General features: G+C 52.3%; 2 protein-coding genes and 3 non-coding genes across 5 annotated transcripts; 4 read left to right on the forward strand and 1 right to left on the reverse strand.

Moving 5' to 3' along the window:
• The first annotated feature begins 328 nt into the window (after positions 1-328).
• NCL (nucleolin) lies at positions 329-8,095 on the forward strand. The gene is made up of 15 exons (XM_059479772.1): positions 329-558; positions 1,276-1,383; positions 1,969-2,239; positions 2,567-2,719; positions 3,095-3,286; positions 3,427-3,510; positions 3,758-3,893; positions 4,129-4,265; positions 4,604-4,730; positions 4,947-5,080; positions 5,426-5,549; positions 5,656-5,801; positions 6,286-6,412; positions 6,859-7,079; positions 7,317-8,095. The coding sequence occupies exons 1-15, from the start codon at positions 541-543 to the stop codon at positions 7,397-7,399; spliced, it is 2,061 nt and encodes a 686-aa protein (XP_059335755.1). The 5' UTR covers positions 329-540; the 3' UTR covers positions 7,400-8,095.
• On the forward strand, positions 3,609-3,678 carry LOC132077895 (small nucleolar RNA SNORD82). Its single transcript, XR_009419156.1, has one exon. It is a non-coding gene; the product is annotated as a small nucleolar RNA SNORD82 (small nucleolar RNA).
• Positions 5,902-5,978, forward strand: LOC132077896 (small nucleolar RNA SNORD20). Its single transcript, XR_009419157.1, has one exon. It is a non-coding gene; the product is annotated as a small nucleolar RNA SNORD20 (small nucleolar RNA).
• On the forward strand, positions 6,596-6,736 carry LOC132077892 (small nucleolar RNA SNORA75). Its single transcript, XR_009419153.1, has one exon. It is a non-coding gene; the product is annotated as a small nucleolar RNA SNORA75 (small nucleolar RNA).
• A 1,640-nt stretch (positions 8,096-9,735) lies between the features above and the next one.
• On the reverse strand, positions 9,736-17,393 carry B3GNT7 (UDP-GlcNAc:betaGal beta-1,3-N-acetylglucosaminyltransferase 7). The gene is made up of 2 exons (XM_059479317.1): positions 17,247-17,393; positions 9,736-13,116 (listed from the first exon to the last, which is right to left on the reverse strand). Exons 1-2 carry the CDS (start codon positions 17,255-17,257, stop codon positions 11,916-11,918), a joined length of 1,212 nt encoding a protein of 403 aa, XP_059335300.1. The 5' UTR covers positions 17,258-17,393; the 3' UTR covers positions 9,736-11,915.
• Between the last annotated feature and the right edge of the window lie 2,217 nt (positions 17,394-19,610).

The raw sequence follows: 19,610 nt of genomic DNA on the forward strand, positions 1-19,610 counted from the left end.
CCGGTCTCTCCCGGACCCCGGGACCCCCACCCGGCCCCACCACGTGGCCGCCGCCCGCCACGTGCTCGCCCTTGGCCCGGCCACGCCGCCCAATCAGCGCGCAGGCGCCGAGCTGCCTCCGTCCCATTGGCTGCGGCCGAGTCTTCCCGGGCGGGCGCTGCGTCCCCCCGTGCTCGCCCCCCGCCGCACGGCCCCGGGGCTGGAAGGCGCCCTCCGGTTGGCCGATCGCAGGGCGCCGGCCATTGGCGCGGCGGCTCGAGGGGCGGGGGCTGCCATTGGCCGGGCGGCGCGGCGCGCGCGGCGATTGGTCGGGGCGGGGGCGGTGGGGGCGGAGCCTGGCGTGGGGCTAGCAAAGGGGGCGGAAGGGGCGCGCGCTCGCTCTTTCGTGTCAGTGCCCGGCCCGGTCGCCCGCGCGTCCCCGCCGCTCCCGCCGCCTGCCCGCGGCCCGATCCCCCCGCGCCACCGCCGCGCCGGACGCGCCCTCCCCGCTCCCGACACAGCTCGGCCGCCGCCCCTGCGCCGCCAGGCACCGCCGCCATCATGGTGAAGATTACCAAGGTGAGGGCGTGGGGCGGGGGGGCGCAGCCGCCGGGCGGGCAGCGGGCGGACGCCGCCATGACGAAGCGGGCGGGTGCGGACGGCGGCGGATCGGGGAGGGAGCCGGGCCGCCTTCTCGCCGCCGTGCGCTCGGGCCGCGCGGTGGCTCCAGGCCTGCTTTCGCTCGCCGTGAAGATGGCGGCGAGGGGAGGGGCCGCGGGCCCGGAGGCAGCGGATTCAAACACCCCCTTGTCCCGCTGTGCTCCGTGCGCCGGCTACGGGCGGGGGCGCGGGACGGGAGGGGAGCGGGCGGCGGGCAGTGGGGAGCGGGGTCCGGGGTTCCGGCGTGTGAGGGGCGCGGGTGGGCCCCGCGTGTGAGCGCGCGCGGATGGGGGGGCGGGGCTACGTCACGGAGCGGCCACGTGGGGCGCGGGGACAGCGAGCACGTGGGAGCGCGCCCTGCTCCCGGGAAAGGCCCCGCGCTCCCGGGAAGGGCCCCGCGCTCCCGGGAAAGGCCCCGCGCTCCCGGGAAGGGCCCCGCGCTCCCGGGAAAGGCCCCGCGCTCCCGGGAAGGGCCCCGCGCTCCCGGGAAAGGCCCCGCACACTGGCCGGCGCCACCCCGCAACCACCGGGCGGCCCCCTGAGCGCCGCGGGGGCCGGAGGGCGGCCACGTGGTGGGGACAATTGCCCGCCGGCGTGAGCACGGGAGCTAAACTTGCTGCTCCCGCTCTCTTTCAGACCCCGAAGAATCAGATCAAACAGAAAAAAATGGCTCCTCCCCCGAAAAAGTTCGAGGAAAGTGAGGAAGAGGAGTCCTCTGACCTAGAGGAGAGCAGCGGAGAAGAGGTGATTAATCTAGAGATTGAGTCAAAAGGATGCACGTGTTACAGAAGTGTCGTGGGGGTTGTGGGTTACACTGTAACAGGGTATCAGTAAACTGTCCGTGTTCCTCACTAAACTGTGGCTAAAGAATAAACTGGACTTCTTAAGGCTAAAGCTGCGTGAGGAAAAATAGTTCAACTGCTAAGTCTGTACTTCCAGGCTTTTGGAAGTACTGGTGGGGTCTTAAAACTGTCCTAAAGCAGATAAGCAAGTGGGTACCTAATTACCCTAGTAATGAGCAGTATGATATTTGTCACATGTGGTTAATGTGCAAGTGTAAAAGTTCCAAGATGCTGAAGGCTAATATGCACCACTGGTCTTGGTTCAGGACCAGGGAATTTAGAGGTGCTTTGATGTTCCCTAAGTGGGCTCCTGAAAGCATGAAAAAGTTGAGTTTGAGCTTTATTGATTCATCAGCGTGGGCATTTGAGTTAACTTAAACTGGCAAAAGGATATTCTTTAGATTTTACTGGCTGTATGTTTGTCTCATAGTGAAGTAATGGTAGATTAAACAGGCCAGCATGAGTTTTACATTAATGTGTCTTTCAGATGATCCCCCAGAAGAAACCACAGAAAGTTGCTGTTACCCCAGCCAAGAAGGCTGCAACTCCTGTCAAGAAAGTTGCTACTCCTGCAAAAAAGGCAGTTACACCTGCAAAGAAGGCTGTGGCTACTCCACAGCCCAAAAAGGCTGTTACTCCAACTCCTAAAAAGGCTGCTGTCCTAACCAAAGGAGCAAAAAATGGAAAGAATGCCAAGAAGGAGGAGAGTGAAGAAGAAGATGATGAAGATGAGGAGGAGGAGGATGAAGAAGATTCTGGTAAGTTATCTTTGAGATACACATGGACTAAATATGGTTCAATCAAGTCATTAAATATGAGTACCTTAAAAATTTAAAGATTTGTTTGATTTAATACTTGAGGGGGTGTTCAGTGATTAAAGAGGGGTTATGAAGGAGAGGTGGGCAATTGGTGAAGTTTGGAGGAGAGCTTGGGCTGCAGCTGCCTTACACACAGCCTGTAAAACATCTCCTAGTTTCTTGATTGCTCTTTCCTGAACTTTTGGACAAAATTTGGGGAATCTCTCAGTAGTTTTTACCTGATTCATTGCACCTTAGTAGTAATGACTTGTGGTACTGTTGGTGCAGATGAGGAGGAGGAACCACCGATGCCTGTGAAGCCTGCAGCCAAAAAGCCTGCAGCAGTACCAGCCAAAAAGCCTGCACCTGTGCCAGCAAAGCAGCAGGAGTCTGAGGAGGAGGATGAGGATGAAGAGGATGATGAGGACGATGAAGAAGATGGTATAAGATGTTTATTATTAAACACAGGGACCTGGGTGAGGGAGGAAGCTCAAAGGATTGTGGGAGTGATGCAGTGTGTGCTCAGCTGGTTTTAGGTGGTTGCTGTTGTCCATGTTGCTGAATGGGTGTTAATTTCCCTGTTGTCAGTAAAACTTTTTACTATTGGTGAACGGGTTTTGTTTGGATTTTTTAATGCAGTAAAATCCAAGGGAAAGAGACATCTTTTGTAAAAATCAAGTGTATTAAACTTTTTTTCCTAAGAGCATACAAATTTCAGGAGGCATGAGAACATTTGGCTCAGCAGCATTTTGTTATCTTAATTTCAAAAGGCACTTAATGTGGAACTGTCTAAATACTGTGCTCATCTTGTTTCAGAGTCTGAAGATGAAGCCATGGACACAGCCCCTGTTCCAGTGAAGAAAACCACTCCAGCCAAGGCTGCGCCAGTGAAAGCCAAGGCAGCAGAATCTGAAGATGACGAAGATGAGGAGGAGGAGGAGGATGATGAGGATGACGATGACGAGGAGGAGGATGAAGAGGATGCTGAGGAGGAAAGTGAAGATGAAAGTGAGTTAAAGTTTAAAATCTTACAGCTGCTGAGTAACAGGACGTTTTTTGTATGACTGGTGTAAAGATTAATGCTCCTGTGTTGATTCAGTTTAGGAAAAGTTCTGTATTTTTCAGTTGTGTTTTGTTTTGTGGCACAGAACCTGTCAAGGAAGCACCTGGAAAGAGGAAGAAAGAAATGACCAATAAAAGTGCACCAGAGCCCAAGAAAAAGAAAACAGATGGTAAGTGGTGTGGGATCATCAAATGATGTGTGTTTATTGGACTGTGTTGCATAGGAATGTAACTGTGAAGGTCCAGGATGTCAGGGGTGGGGTTTCTCAGCACAAATGATGATTATAAGGGACTTAATACTGAGATATGATGTTACTTCTGAGCAAAAACTGATGTGCTAAGGCTGTCTAGACTCTGGCTCTCAGTTTTAAAAACCGCCTTTAAAAAAATTCCACTTTACTGTCTTTTCATTTAAAGGGCCCACATCAGCTTTCTCTGTATTTGTTGGAAATTTGGTCTGCACCAAGGAGTTTGAGGAGCTGAAGACTGGACTCAGAGAATTCTTTGGGAAGAAGAATATTGAAGTTGTAGATGTCAGAATCGGTGCTTCCAAGTGAGTTCATGAGTAGAATTTTGCTGCTAATTTTCTTTTATTTGGCACTAATTTGTTCATGGGGTCTAAGTGTGCTGGTTCTGGTTCCCCTCAGGATGCTGGGATGGTTGCTTGGTAGTGGTGAGGGTTTAACTTGCCTGGAACCTGACCAGCCAGGACCTCTCTGGTGTTAGGTTTGTGTTTGTGGTCTGCTGCCAGAGATGGAGCAGAGACCTCAAGGATGCTGTTCTTTCAGGCGGTTTGGCTATGTGGACTTTTCATCTGCTGAGGATCTGGATAAAGCTCTCCAGTTGAATGGAAAGAAATTTATGGGTTTGGAAGTCAAGTTGGAAAAAGCAAAGAGCAGGGAAGCTATGAAAGAAGACAAGAAAGGTATGACCCAATTAAGAGTTTCTAAGACGCTTACATACAGATGTACAAGTTCAGACTGGAATATCTGCAAATGTGATCCCAAGAAATAGTGTGTATTGGGAAAGCTGAGGAAGAAATAGGTTTCTTTCTGAAACTTTAGGACCTGTTTTTTGAACTTGATGCCCTTAAGAGAAGCTCAGCAGTTTCATTAACTTTTGTTACAGTTGCTTTTGCGGCTTCTGAAAATGGGAATGCTTGCTGTTAATTTCTGCTGGATCAACTTCCTGAGTCTCACTGAACTGGCAGTGTAGATGAGGATGGATTTTTAGCTGATAACCAAAAGTAACTTGCCTTTGCAGTGAGAGATGCCAGAACGCTGTTTTTGAAGAACCTGCCCTACCGCATAACCGAGGATGCCATCAGGGAGGTGTTTGAAAATGCAGTGGAGGTCCGGATAGTGATGAACAAGGATGGGAGCAGCAAAGGGTGGGTAGCTGAGAGGCCTGTTCTGTGTTTGCTGTTCCTCTAGCTCTTGGCATATTCTGATAAGCTTACATGTCCTTTGGCTACCTTAAGGAACCTGCTGCAATAGCTGTCCTACTTTTTGCAGCATTTTTCTTTTACATCTTCCCCCCCCCCTCATTTGCATACTTTGTTGTTCTTTGAAGGAGGCATTTGCTTACATTCTTTTCTGTGTTGCAGGATGGCCTACATTGAATTTAAAACAGAAGCTGAGGCAAACAAAGCTCTGGAGGAGAAGCAGGGCACAGAAATTGAGGGTCGTGCCGTGGTCATTGACTTCACTGGTGAGAAGAGCCAGCAAGAACATCAGAAAGGTACTTTCCATACTGATACCATGCATACGGATGGCATTCAGGATTCATTTCCACTTGCTTCACAAGTTCCTGGGGGTATGCCAACTTAAAACACTGCAAGAAGATTAAGATACCAGATCTTTTGCCTCACTTGTGCTCTGCATCCTATGCACTTTGTCTCTACTGCATGTTTCAGGCAAGGGGGGCAACTGGTCTTGGTGAATAAAACAGGGTTAGATTTTGCTTTGGGCTTCACCTTGAGGTGAGGAAAGGGCAACAAGTATTCTTAATCTCTTGTCAGAGTCTAGAGAACAAGAGCTCTCTCTCTCCAAACCTGCACTTAACAGCATTGACTTTTCCCCATAGGAGAGTCGAAGACCCTAATTGTCAACAACCTCTCGTATGCTGCTACAGAAATAACTCTCCAAGAAGTGTTTAAGAAAGCTTCTTCCATCAAGGTGCCACAGAACAACCAGGGCAGGCCTAAAGGGTAGGTTGTGCCTTCCACCTGACCCACAGGCTGGCATTGCAAGTGACTTGCCTCCAAGGTGTCCCTTGTTGTTCCCAGGCTGACTGGAATCTTCTTCTCCACACAGGTATGCATTTGTAGATTTTGCCACAACTGAGGATGCCAGAGAGGCATTCAATTCCTATAACAACACAGAGATTGAAGGCAGAACAATCAGACTGGAATTCAGTGCGCAGAAAGGGAACGCAAACGCACGAGGAGGAGGATTCGGTCGTAAGTGTTTCATGTTTGATCTCCAGCTGTGGCAGCATCCAGGCAAATCTGGGGCTGCTTCAGAAAAAAAAAACATGCCAAACATTGTAAGCAAATGTGCTGGATATGATGACTGATTATCTGAAATGCTGATGAAACTATTGTTAAATTCCTCTAGATAGTCAAGTGCTGATCCAGCAGTGTCTGTACAGTTGGTTGTTGTCATTGCTGATAAGGTCCAAGCATCTATTTTTAAAAAAGGAGTGGGGCAAACTTAATTTGGCAATATCAGGTTGGCTGATGGAAATCCTTTGATGTCAGGCTCTAACTACAGTCCTAAAAAAGTTTCCATGGACTCCAGGTGCTTGAGCTGTTCCTTGAAAACAATCCCTTTATCCCTGAGAGCTGTTCTGGGAGCCAGTAATGCAAGCTGGATGTGATGTTATGAAGCTGAAGGCTGCCTTTCTCAGGCTGAATGAATTCTGAATGTGCTCCCTTTTCACAGAGCAAAGCAAAACATTGTTTGTCAGAGGCCTTTCTGAGGACACCACAGAGGAGACGTTAAGAGAATCGTTTGAAGGTTCAATAAGCGCAAGAATAGTCACAGACAGGGACACTGGATCATCTAAAGGGTGGGTTAAACATCACCTGGGCTGGCTGCAGGTGCTACAGAGCACCTCACTTTAGCTGATCTCTGCAATACAGGGTGTTTCTCATGCTCATGTGGGTGGTTCTATGGAGCTGGTAAATGGGGTGGGAGCAGAGAGCACAGCTTTGGGTCCACTGGTGGAGGGCAGCACGTGCTCACTTCTCACCTCTTCTCAATGAGCTCCTCCCTGCCAACAAACCTCTGTGGCAGCTGATGGATTCGCACGAGAAGAAAATTACCTGTACAGTACTGGCAAACTCACAGTGGGGCTCCATCGATTGTGATTAGCCACTGCTGTCCTACAAGTGACACATCTGTGGGATGCAGAAGTGCTGGTGTTTGATTCCAAAAAGATTTCTGTCAGGAGCCTGCAGGTGGTGCTGCAGCTCGTGAAATGTGACTGACTTGGTCTTGCAACCGGTTTCCTAGGTTTGGGTTTGTGGACTTCAGCTCTGCAGAAGATGCCAAAGCAGCTAAGGAAGCCATGGAAGATGGAGAGATAGATGGAAACAAAGTGACCCTTGATTTTGCTAAGCCAAAGGGTGACTTCCAGCGTGGCGGTGGATTTGGTGGGCGTGGTGGCAGAGGAGGTGGCCGAGGAGGAAGAGGTGGATTTGGTGGCAGAGGTGGTGGCAGAGGTGGATTTGGAGGTAAGAGGAAGCCAATGCTGCTGTTTGGGGGGGGTGTGCTCCAAAATGAACCCAAAGCCATTCTTGGGGTTATGGTGTAGAGCTACTAGGGAATATTGAATGTGAATTTATTTTCTGTCCTGTGCCAGGATGGGTTTGGAAGGGCAGTGGTATAGATATACCACTGCAATATATTTGTGTGCATTTAATATAAATACTGTAGTGGTAACTCTGCTTTTTGCAATAATTTCTTTCTAGGTAGAGGAGGAGGTGGCTTCCGAGGAGGCAGAGGAGGAGGTGGAGATCACAAGCCGCAAGGGAAGAAGATCAAGTTTGAATAAACTTCCCCTTTCCTTTCCCCTTTCCTGCTCTCCGAGACTATCTGAAAGGACTCCGGGGGTTTTTATTCTCCTTTGATCTTGGCGGAGCCTTCGGAGGACATTCCAAGAAGCGAAGCAGTACTGTGAGCCACTTGGAAGATAAAATTCTCATTTCAAGGAAGAGAGAGCAAGCCATTTTGACTGCTTGCCTGTTCAAACGAACTTTTTAAAACAAAGAGTGATAGATGTGGGAATTTACTCCTTGTCTGTGAGTTGTCTTGAATTTATAATGTTTTACCCATGTAAAAATTTTTTTTTTCCTATAAACTTCTGTAGCATTTTTGCTGTAAAAATGCAGAATGTTTTATCATTTGTGCTTTAGCACCCTGTCTTGGACAGATTAAAGGACCTAAACTGGTTCGTGTTACTTCTGTGCCACTAAATGAAGCCAGGCTGTGAGAAACAGGCAGTCTGTAGCCTTCCCTCTTTTGGGTTAAGGTCATTGGTGTCACAGCAGCAGCTTCTGTCCTGCTCCGCTCCAGCAGTGTATGCATGCTGTTAGCAGGAAGTAGGGGAAAGGATTATGATGGCCAAGGTAAGCTCTGTAACCACTTTTTTTTTTTTTAACTGAAGATGCTGTGATGGTGCTTGCTAGCCAGTTGCTTTTCTACTTTCTTTTTAAACAAAGTAAATCAGATCTTGTACTAAGGCCCTGCAGTTCAGTTGCTCTCTCCTACAAGTATTTTCTCTTGTGCTTCATTTCAAATTGTCTCTTCTTGCCCCTAAGTGTGAGCAGGAGTTTAGGCTGAGTGGCTGCCTTGTTGTAACCAAATTCAGGCCTCCTTTGTTTCCTCATGCCAAGGTCTGCAGTCTGGGGATGAAGGGCCTCAGTCCTGTGGCATGGTCACTGGCTGGTTTTTCTAGCCAGGCACAGCGTGCTGCCATGCAGTGGCAGCTGTTAAGTTTTACATGGTTTTCCCAGAGTGCTGGTTGCAGAAAACAAGCCCAGAAAGCGGGGCTGTGTACCTGAGCCTTCCTGGGCATGAGGTCCCTTGATGTCCTCTACTCCTGCCCTGGCATTTGGTCCGTGCCAGCTCCAGCCGTGGTCAGCCTGTTCCACCCTCCTGGCACACGGCCGCTGCTGTGACCTTCCCTGCCCTGTCCAGCCGCTCATGCTGCTCTGGCTTCCCAACATCGAGCCCTGCCAAAGGCCATTCCCTGTGGTCAAAACTAACCCAGTGGAGTCTGGGGTCGTTTCAGCTGGTGAGCTGTGCGGTTTGCGTGCCGTGTGTCATCCCCCCCCACACCCCTTGCCCAGTCTCTCCCGGCCCTTCGCCATCGGCCATTTTGGAGCCGCACCCGCGCCCCGGCGGCAAATGGTCGGAGGGGCGGGCGCGGCCGCCAGGGGGCAGCACCGGCCCGCGCTCCGCTTCCTTCCCGCCCTGCGTGAGGGGGCAGCTCTGAGGACGCTGCCGGGGAGCCCCGGCCGGAGCCGCCTCCACACCGCTCATGGGCCCTGCTCCTACCGCCGGACACGTGGCACACGGTGGCATGTGACAGCGTGCAGTCCCACTGGAGAGAGAATGGGCAGGAGTGTCCATGAGTGCCTCCACTGAGCGCTTGTGTTTTGTCCATGTGTATTAAATTTTTGGTGCCCTGGGGAAGCCAGGCCCAGTGAGATGGCCCAGCCTGCCAATACAGTGTGTCCTGGTCCCCTTTGCTGACCTCTCTGCTCCCCAGCACCAGGAGTGTCCAAGCTGGGTGCCAGCTCTGGAAACAGCCCCTCGGTGCCCAAAGGCCAGAGTGAAGACCCATGGGTTCACCTGTGGCTTTCCTGCTCTTCACCCCAGCCAGGCTGGAATCTCATGACCAGGGGCTGTGTTACCCCATGGTGCTGCTTGGGCTGTGGAAGTGAGTAAGGTCCTGCTGTGGGGAGGGTAGCAGGGACAGGAGTGCCCATCTCCTTCTGCACAAGGAGAGGATGCTCAACAAAGCCAGTGAGTTCCCAGCCCTGCTGAGGTGGCTTTTGCCACAGAGGTTGACATGAGAAGCTCCTCCCTGCAGGGCACCAGGAGGATCTGAAGTTTAGTTTGACATGAAGGTGGAGGAGTGCATGAAAGAGAAAAAATACCCACCAGCCTCGTTACCGTGCCCGGCTCCACAAGCAAGCTGTGCCAAAAACTGGAACAGGGCAGCTTCAGTCCCAGTTGCCCATTCCAAGAAGTCAGTTTTGTCAGTGTAGCACTTTGCTAGGGTTTTTTCCCAGCAGAAACTCACTAGTAATGACATGAGGTGAAGGCTTTTAGGATTTTTTTATTCTTTTAACCTTTATTTAGAAACTAGAATATTTACCAAACTCTACAAGGTTTCTCTGTACAGGTCCCACCAGATGAAGAACACTGAGAGATGTCTGGACACAGCCCTGGCTCACCATGTACATTGCTACAGAGAGCAAGAGCTGACCCTGCATCCAGGATAAATGTACAGCCTAAAGTACTGTACTTGACATAAATTATGGAGGTATCAATTTGGAAAGTGTTTCTGAACTCACTCCTGTTGGAAAGAGGGAGGAGAAGGGAAAAGTAAAGAGTTGTGTGCTGCCTAAGCCCAGTGAGTACCAAAAATGCCCTCAGGACTCTGCTGAGGGACCTGGTGCATTGTACATCCAGTTTCACAGTATCACCACCAGCTGAGCCCTGGGCAGCACTGGCTCTTTCTCTTCCTTCTCTTCAAATCTGCATCTCATCTGAACAGGACCATTTTAAGAGTGGTGTGGCTTGGCGTGTGGGTGCCATTTTTGACTGGTTTATGCTCTTTTAGATTTTCTAACCTGGGAAATGTATTTGGAGTAAATGAAACAGGCCTGTTTCCAAAACGCATTAAGAAAATAAGAGAAAGGGAAAAAAAAAAAAGGCACTGCACAGGGGGACCTCTGAGGTAGTAAAATATTTTTCCTTTCAATGTCCGGCACCAGAGAGGGAGAGAGAGAGTAAGGGCGTCTGTGCTCGTGTTTCGCTGTGCGTGGTCAGGGCCATGGGTGTGGCTGTGTGTGTCCAGCCCCTGCAGGGACATCTGGGCATGCCAGCCCTACACACAGGGACATCTGTGCGTGTGGAGCCTGTGCCTGGGAGCACGTGTGTGAGCATGTGTGGCTTTGCACATTCCTGTGGCCTTTGCTCATGCCTGCAGTCAGTGGCTGGAGAGCATCCGTGGCCCTTGTGTGGCCACATGTCTCTGTGTTGGGTGGTTTCCACCAAAGCAACTAGCCCAGGGCTCCCCTTGAGAGCTCGTGGCCCTTTCAGCCTGAAGAAAAAAGGCAATGTCTTGTGACCCCATTTCCTGTCATGCTCCAATCTCAGCCTGTAGAATAAATACTGCAACAACCCTGAGAGGAGCAGACTTGTGAAACACCAGCTTTTCTTCACTTTGTCCCTTTGAACCCTGCTTCTCATGCCGGAGCAGAGCCAATTTCTCCAGCCTACCCTGGAGCATCACAGTTGCTGACAAACCAGGCTGAGCCCAAAGCAGCCACACACAGAGCCTTTGGGGCTGTTCTTCCCCTGCAAGGCAAAGCCATGAAGGCAGCTGTGCAGCACGGAGAGGGTCTCCCACAGCACCCCCTGGGATGCCCAGGAAGTTGGGTCCCAGAAGTGACAAATGCCCCCCTGGGGAACTCCAAGGGGGATCACCGCTTTTCTCCACCTCTTCCTTGGCCACAGGCAAGGGCAGCTGGCCTAGTCTCTTTCCTGCCAGGAGGAACAAATCCCTGAGGAATTTCAGCTGGGTGCATTCCTCTGAGGACACATGCAGTAAGGCTGCAGAGGGGCTGGGGAGCCAGGCACAGCCCAGGCTGGTGCTGGGAGCCACCACTGCCTGGGACACTATGACGGGGACAAGGACCCCAGGTCCCCACCTGCCAGGCTGAAACCCTAACGGGGACTCAGGGCTGTTGAGGGCCAGCCTCGGAGAAGAGCCCCTTTCCCCAGCTGCATATGGGGACACACAGGACTTTGGTGGGGTGAACCCAATGCACACAGGGTCAATGTTACCAAGACCTTACATAGAGGAGAAATTTGAGATAACAAAATCCCATGATTTTTGAGTCCGGGGTGGTCGATGCTCTTGTAATTGGCTGAACTCCCTTGGAGCAGCTTCCCTGGATAGCCAGACCCTGAACATCTCCAAAAAATGCCAGTGCCACATCCCTCCCTGCCTCCCTCCACTCCTCATGCTGCTGTGGAGGAGGTACCTAAAGCAGAGCACAAACCTCTTTGCCCTCTCTCCATTTTGTGCTAGACTTGTCATGTTTTGTTGTTTTTTTTTCTCTTTTTCAGCAACCCCCAACCCAGCTGGAGATACGTGAACCACAATACAGTACAGGAACAAACCCTGCCCGTGAGTGCAGTGTCTCTGCCCCCCTCACCCTGGAGGGCATTGCCCCTGAAGGATTTATGTGCCCCAGCGGAGGCTCACCCCACCCCAGAGCAGGGATCGGTTGTCCCAGCCCCTGCAGTCCCAGCTCTCCAGAGAGACTGAGCTAAAGGACATTGAGTTTTCTTGAGCATGTCAAGTTACTGTGGACCAAGTCCCACATTTGGAGCAACTCTGGAGGCAGCAGTTTATGAACCACCAACATACTCCGGTAAAAACATGGCTCCTTGTTCATCTTGCTGTTCTTGTTTTTCACAATACCAAAAGTCTTGAAGCCCTCGTGCCCAACAGGTGACACTTTAAGGACCTCCAAGCACATCCCTAGGAAGACATCATCGATGGGGTACAGCTCCAGTGTCTCTGAGGCCTTATGCAGCCTCTTGGCCAGAGCTCCATCCATGATGAAGCCCCCACCCCCTGCGTAGGGTGGGTAGATGTTTTTGTTGTAGAGGGCACTGGGGATGTAGTATTTGTTCTCCTTCTTACGGATTGGCCTGGCCCTGTGGAGGACATCCCCCACAAAGAGGTCCTCTCCCTCCTTCTTGTCCTCCAGGAACTCCAGGATATTGCTGGGACTCACAAACACATCGTCGTCACCTTTGAAGATGAAGTGGACATTGTCACAGTAGATGTCGACCCACTTCAGGAAATGGACCTCTTTGAGGGTGAGGTTGAAGAAGCTGTCCAGGAAATCCCACTGCAAGATGTCCCCATAGATGTGGTTCTCATAATCCAGCAGTTTTTGGTGGTTGGCTCTCTCCTCCTCCTTGGAGGCGGTGCCCAGCAAGAACAGCGTCCTGATCCTCTTGCCCTCCACCTCCTTCTCTTGGCCCCAGGTCCTGCGGATGGCCTCGCGGCGGTCGTGCTGTGTGATGATGGACTTGACCACGATGAGCAGGTAGACATCCCCACTGCACTTCTCTGGGTGGTTGATCAGCATGGGGAAGTAGCGGCAGTGCCGATAGAGCAGGAACTGCTGGAAGTTGGGCTCCAGCCCTTTGAACCAATCCACCTTGCTGAAGTTCTGGTTGGCTGAGCAGTTGGTAGTGGTGACATCCCAGGATTTTGTTTGCTTTGCCGTCACGCTCTCCTCCTTCACAGGAGCTTTCTCCTTCTTGGTCTTCCAGAAGCTGTTGCTGATGGAGAAGGCGTTGTCTCTCTTCTGTGATTTCAAGGGCTCTGAAGGGGGCAGTTCTTTCTGCTGCTGGCCCTGCATGAACTGGTTCGGGGCCATTCCACGCTGCAGCACCGTTACTGTAATGATCAGCAAGAAGGAGAGACAAACTGTTTTGTAGATGGTCTTCTTCCTAAAGGGAAGAGACAAGGGGTTAAGGAGAAGAATATACAGGCTTAAAGAGGCTTGTCTGCAAAAGCACTTTCTTGAGAAGTCATGGGATGCTCATAATCTGTGTTCCATCACCTTTTGAGGAGTAAAAACCTTGTGGGAAGAGCTGCAGGACACCTCAATGCATACTCTTCCCAGGTGTATCCTGCTTGTGGGGTGGCTTTGGGGCCACACTTAATTGTAGGGACAGGCACAAGGTATGTGGGGGTGATTGCAGTGTCCTCTGGTAACCCCAGTACGAAGATCAGGGAAGGTTTACAGAAGAAATTAAAATGGGCTGAGAGAGAGAGAAGTCAGGATGAGAGTTTCAGCAAGGCAGCTGTTTCAGGAGAAAATCCCAAGAGAAACTGCTGTTTCAGCCATCTGAAAATTGTAGTTTAGGACAAGAGCAGGAGGGAATTATCTTTTCCATAAAAGCCTTAGCTGCAAGACAGACATACTGTCCATGGCCTAGACTGGCATCACAGGTTACACAGCACTGAGAAACCAGAGCTGGGAAGACCATAAGAGTCAACAGGAAACTAGCATTGCTATTTAATTTCAAAATGGCACATCAGGACGAAAAAAGAAAGCCATTTGAGTAAAATTTCATGGTTCAGTGGGAAAAAGACATCCCTAACCCTACAACCACCTTGGGAACCAGTATTTCTGGGGGCACTCCTGGGCATTTGGGCAGCTCTTGGGTCCCATTGCTTCCTTTGTGGTGATAAGGAGCAGTGGATGGAGGGCAGATTGGGTGGGCAGATTTTCCCAGCCTGTGACAATCCAGGTGTCTGCATGTCCAGGGTGTGCAGGGCATGAGTAGATCAAACCCAGCTCTTCCTGGGGCCATCCTGCTGCTCTCCTCTGCTGCAGACCTATAGCCCTGGGAAGCTGCTGGCTCGGACAAGCCCTGCATGGAGGTCATGGGGAGCTTAAGCAGGATCCTCCTGAGGTCCTTGGGACTGCAGGAAGGCTGGACTTGGAGATTATTGATGCACAGTTCCTCCCCAGCCAGCTTTTCCATTCAGCTAAAGGTGGGTTTCTCATCCCCCTGGCACAGAGGAGGGGAACTGCTCTCTCTGCTCAGCTGCACAAAGTAGCTCCTGAGCACTCAGCTTCTCTCCACAGCTTGCACACTGCACCAGCTTCCTCCTGCCTCAGTCCTGCGTGTTCCAGCTGCCTTGGGCCATCTCCCTGGGGCAGATGAGCTCCTTGTCTCTACTCCTAACAGCTTCCCAAGGGCAGCCCCATCTCTGTCTGCTCTGACACAAGGTGCTTGGCAGTCCCTGAACACCCTTTTCCTGCCACTGCATTGTGGAGCTGATGGAGACAGATATGGCACTGGTCTTGGGATGCCCCTGTGCCTGTCCTCTTCATGTCAGAAGCACATCCCAGCCTAGGTGACACCCACTGGGGAGACCCCTCAGCCCCCTCTCCTGTCAGAGCCAGAAAAATCCAGAATCATCTCTAGCAGGCAGATGGCACCTTCACTTCAGGAGACACAGAGAAGGAGCTTGGGGCTGCAATATGAAACATTTAACCCAAGTATTTTCCAGATAGACAAAAAAATCCCAAAAAGCCGAAAACTCTCCTAGACTGGATTGTGATCAGAACCACCATGAAGCTGCTGGAGTTTTCCTCAGGCTGCACCAAAACACCTATGGGACACTCCATAGGTGATCAGACTCCCCAGGATAGGAGACAACACTGTGCTAGGGGATTCCACTCACCCTGAAATGCAGAAATCCCAGAAGGGAACCAGGAGCTCCTGTCTCTGGCTTCGCTCTGAAGCACAAAGAACTTTTGAGCTCAAAGTTGTCGTGGGAAAACTGTGATCACTAGTGTGGACTGTGGGAGCCAGCGTGGAAATAAGTAATTAAGGATAAATGGATAGATATTCCTCATCCGGTTTTGTATGTGGCCACTCATCTGAGACTGATGAGGGAGCAGTTCTGATTAGATCTCACCATTCCCTTAACCCACTCCAGCCCTGCCTGCACAGCTCTGAGCTTATTCTTACAAACCCTTCAGTTCTAATACAACTTTACTCCAAGCACAGCCAAGCAATGCTTAAAACCTCTCATCTATACCCGGCAAGAAAATGCTGCAGAATTTCTGCTGCAGAAATAACCCCTGTCACCCTGTATAGTAATTTTATTTGCATCAATCCCATCCCATCCTGTCCTGTCCCACCACATTCTTACACTCCCCACCATCCAAGGACAACAAGTGATAAAATACTCAGCCTGAAGGATGGTCAAAAGTTACCCAGAAGCCAAAAGACAAGGAACTACTGATACAAATTTTAACAATTTGCATAGGTAGGGCCGTCACTAACTGACATAGACGGTCCCAGCCTTGGCAGACTCTGCCTGACAGTGTATGGGTGCACTGACGCCCATTACTCTCCTTGGGACAGAAGGTTCTGACCCAGGGCTGAGGGGACAACTCCAGCTTTTATTAAAAGGTGGAGTGTTAAGTGGCCTGGGTATGTTTATAGGTGAGGTGTTGCACAACAGCACAGAAATTTATTCCTCCTTCCTTCAGTGCACCCTGTTTCCTAGTTCTCACCAGTTCAATTTCTTTTTTGTTACAAGAACCTATTTGGGATTTTTCTTACTGGTCTGACTGCAAACCACAGGGTCCCACCAGGTCCAGCAGGAACCAGGAGACCCACAGCCACCTCTGCCCTGCAGAAACCCTGTCCCTGCACTGCCAGGAACGCGGCGGGGACTGGGAGGACCCTGAGCCACAACCGCAGGCAATTCCCATATCAAACCAAGGATTTGGGGGGGCTGCCATCGGTGCCAGTCAGATCTGTCTGCCCCAGCTGCTGGTGTTGGTGCCATCAACAGAGCTTTGAAAAGGTCTTAACACGCTCCTTCTCTTCCCTTCTATCCAGCAAGGAAACTTCAAAAGCCTCCTTGTGAGGTGGCTTTGCCACCAGGCAGTTAAACATAAACTCCAAATTAGAGGTGGGCAGTACCCCTTTCAGGTATTGATGCTCGAGGGCAGATGAGGCCCCGGGAGACAGGGGCTCCCTATCCCTATCCCTATCCCTATCCCTATCCCTATCCCTATCCCTATCCCTATCCCTATCCCTATCCCTATCCCTATCCCTATCCCTATCCCATTCACTTCGGATTCGCGTGAAAACCTTTTGGATCCGCCAGCGCTATATATTTATGTGATAGGGGCTTTTGCTGGCCCCTCAGTTAGACCCAGTCACTGGAGGCACCGCCAGTATAGAGTCCTGTCTGTTGGCAGCGCCAAGGATCTTATAAAGGGGCAGATGCTGGGCAGGAAGAACCCAAATGTCCCCAGAAGCAGCCTGTGCAATAGCTGGGGACAAGCACCAAGCGGGGCCGCAGCTCGCCATGCGGGTGCCCGGACATGCGTCCCCTCCTCATAAAAGTCTGGTTTAAATACAAGACCGTAAAACCACGCTTCTGGGGAAGGGGCAAGAGCCGAAACCCCGAGTACTGCCCTGGACGAGGACATCTGCCCCCAGGCTGGCGTTGTTGTGGGACGGGACCCCACCGGGCAGGGCTGGAGGCCCTGCTGCCCCCGGCCCCTCCACACAAACCAGCTCTTCTCAGGGAAAAGCTGGGAAAGGCATCCCCAGGGATTGGGGGGCACCAACCGGCCGCCCCTGCCCGTTGCCCTCGTCCTGCCTCCCGCCGGGCCGGAGCTCCGGTGGCCCGGGATGGAGAGAAATTCGCGTCGGGAGCGGACCCGCAGGGAGCCTTCTCCGGGGTACCGCGGCCAGCGAGACCCGGCCTGGGAGCCCCGCGGAGCCGCGGCGGTCGCTCCAGGGATGGGGACAGACGGACAGGGGACAAATGACACACTCCGCTCTTAGTCGCTTCCGCATGCCCACCGTCCCCACCAGAGCTGTCCTTCCCCGGCCGGCCACCCCCGGGGCGACGAGAGAGAGGGAGCCGGTGGGGAGGGACCCTCGCAGTCCCCCGGCTCCGGGCAGCGCCGGGACGGCAGCGCCGGGCAGCGGGAGCGGAGGGCACGGGACGGCGGAGCCAGGGATACCGGGACTCGGTGCGGGAGCGGCGCAGGAGCGGGGCTCGGGCTCCGCGCTCCCCGGAGATCACTCACCACTGGAACATGCTGGGAGTGGGACGGGGCGGCCGCTCCGCTGCTGGCCGGGCTGCCCGCGGTCCGGGCGCTTCTCTCTGCACTCTTCCTCCTCCTCCTCCTCTTCTTTTTTCTTACTTTTTTTTTTTCCCCTACTTTTTCTCTTTTCCCTCCCCTCTCTCTCCGAGGTGGAGCCTAGAGATGGATGGCAGAGCAGGTAGGTTAACTCTTGCCCTGCCCCTCTGTCCCGTCGCCCCCGCCCGCCCCCGCAGGCAGACAGACAGACAGACACCTCCCCAGTGCTCCCAGGGCAAGGAGTTTAAGGGTGACACCCCACACGTCCCCCTGAGGACCCTCCCCACTGCTGATGGCACTCTCACCAGGATCTGGGGCGTCCTAGCCCGGCTCCTGGTGTACTGTGCCCTCTCTGGGGTGCATTAGCTCTGCCCCAGAGTCTTTAATGCGCCTCCCGGGATACCCACCTCTCCTGAGACCCACCCTTCCCCTACGACGCACATCTTACTCAAGGTCCACACCTTGTCAAGGGCCAATACTCTGTCCAGGACTCCAGTCTCACCCAGACATCCATGCTCTGCCCAGCACTCACACATTTTCTAGGAACCACAGCACACCTGGGGTTGTAGGGAGTTGGCAGGGAGTTGCTGCAGCAGGAAGATTCCTGCTCAGCATACTGGGACCTCTCATGGGTCAAATTTCCAACAGCATCACAGCCAGGTGAGGGGTCCTTTCAAGCTGTTCCTTCAGCCCTTGTTCAGATGCATTTTCACCAGCATTCCTGCTAGAGCCGAATCAGTATGGGACACCCCATTGCCCATTAAGAAGCAGATTAAAGACCTTATTTTCCTTTTAAATGTAACATTTCAGTTGCAGGTGTTTTTCAGCCATAAAAATCAGTCCTTCTGATTTCTGATATCTCCCTTTTTTGTCATCCTTCCAATCCCACCAGCTGCTCATGTTTGCCATGAAGCCAGGCTGGGAAGCCTGCAGGAAATTTGCAATATTTCCTTTCCTGTCCAGCAGAGATATCCCAGCCCCTTTCTGAACAGTTCCTCTGCATTTTTCATGATGAGGGTCAGGGTCTCCTACAGCTCTCACAACCCCCTGGACACACTGAGCTTCTTATGGGAAAGGCTCTTCTTTCAAAGACTGGACATGTAGAGGGACCCACAACCTCTGCTACTGAAACAGCACCAAGAAAAATCCACGTCCAACTCAGTTTTGGGAGGAAGATTGCGCTGCTTTCTCCAGATCTCTTTCTCTCTCCTTATCTCAGCTTATCGCTTTCCCAGGTGCCCTGCAGCTCTGTGTCCTGGGGCCTGTGAAAGCTCCCCAGGAAACATTGCCCAAACAGGCTGCACCAGCTCTACAGCATCCCATGTCCTTATCATCACCAAAAGTCCATACATACCTTTCCTGATTCCTTTTTAGCCTGTTCCCAGTGCCTATAGGAAAAACTGTATTTGTTGCATTCATGGCCCCAAGAAAACCATGGCCATGAGATTCACTGAGCATCAGCTTGACCAGAATAGGCTGTGAGAAGGACAGCCTCATCCCTGTAGCACAAGGGATGGTTTGGTGCATGCCCGCCCTTGGCTGGGAATTCACCCCGCTCTGCAAGGAGGGGCTCACAGTGGAGGAGGACCCCACTGGAGGATGGCCCTTGCACAAAGGGATGTGAACAGGAAAGTCCTGAGAGCACAACAACCATTTCACCCCTGCAATTTGCCCCGGGACCATGATGTGGACAGGGATGGCAGCATCCACTCGTGGGGAGCTGCAGGAAATCCCAAACCACAGCTTGGGGTGACTGCTGCCCCCCTGGGCACCCTGTGCTGTGGGTGTGCTGCAGTCTCCCAGGGCGCTGTGGATGCCCCAGCAGCAGCACATCCAGCCCGTGCTGCAGCCTGCAGGCTGTGCTGTGCTGCTCCAGCATGGAAGGGGCACTGCTGCAGGGTGAGGAGGGCTCCTGGCAGCCTGGGGCAGGGAGCGGTGCCAGCCCTGTGTCCCGCCTCTCCAACGGCTGCCTCCGTGCAGGAAAGCTGTAGGGCTGCAAGCATAGCACTTCCCGGATGATTCCATGCTGCTGTGCAGGGTTTTGGTTCAAATAACCCCCTACTTCCCGCTGTGAGGGAAAAAGATGCACATCCCACTGCATGGGTGTGAGGGCTGCACAAAGCTTTACCTCTGATAATCATTAAAGGCTCAAATCCTGACAGGTCTTGGGCTTCTGATGCCTGGGATAAACACAGAACCGGGCATCCCTGGCACCACCAGCTCCTGTTTCAAGGATGAACCCAAAAATGAAGCAGAATTTTTTATTATTTTTTTTATCATTACATAAAAAAGTTTAGGATGGAACCAAGT

Source organism: Ammospiza nelsoni, chromosome 10 (assembly GCF_027579445.1).
Source record: "Ammospiza nelsoni isolate bAmmNel1 chromosome 10, bAmmNel1.pri, whole genome shotgun sequence".
Classification (NCBI taxonomy): Eukaryota; Metazoa; Chordata; class Aves; order Passeriformes; family Passerellidae; genus Ammospiza; species Ammospiza nelsoni.

Coding starts and splice junctions, on each gene's coding strand:
- NCL (XM_059479772.1), top strand. Junction 3,287..3,426: donor GGAGGAAAGTGAAGATGAAA/GTGAGTTAAAGT, acceptor TTTGTGGCACAG/AACCTGTCAAGGAAGCACCT. Junction 4,266..4,603: donor TATGAAAGAAGACAAGAAAG/GTATGACCCAAT, acceptor TTGCCTTTGCAG/TGAGAGATGCCAGAACGCTG.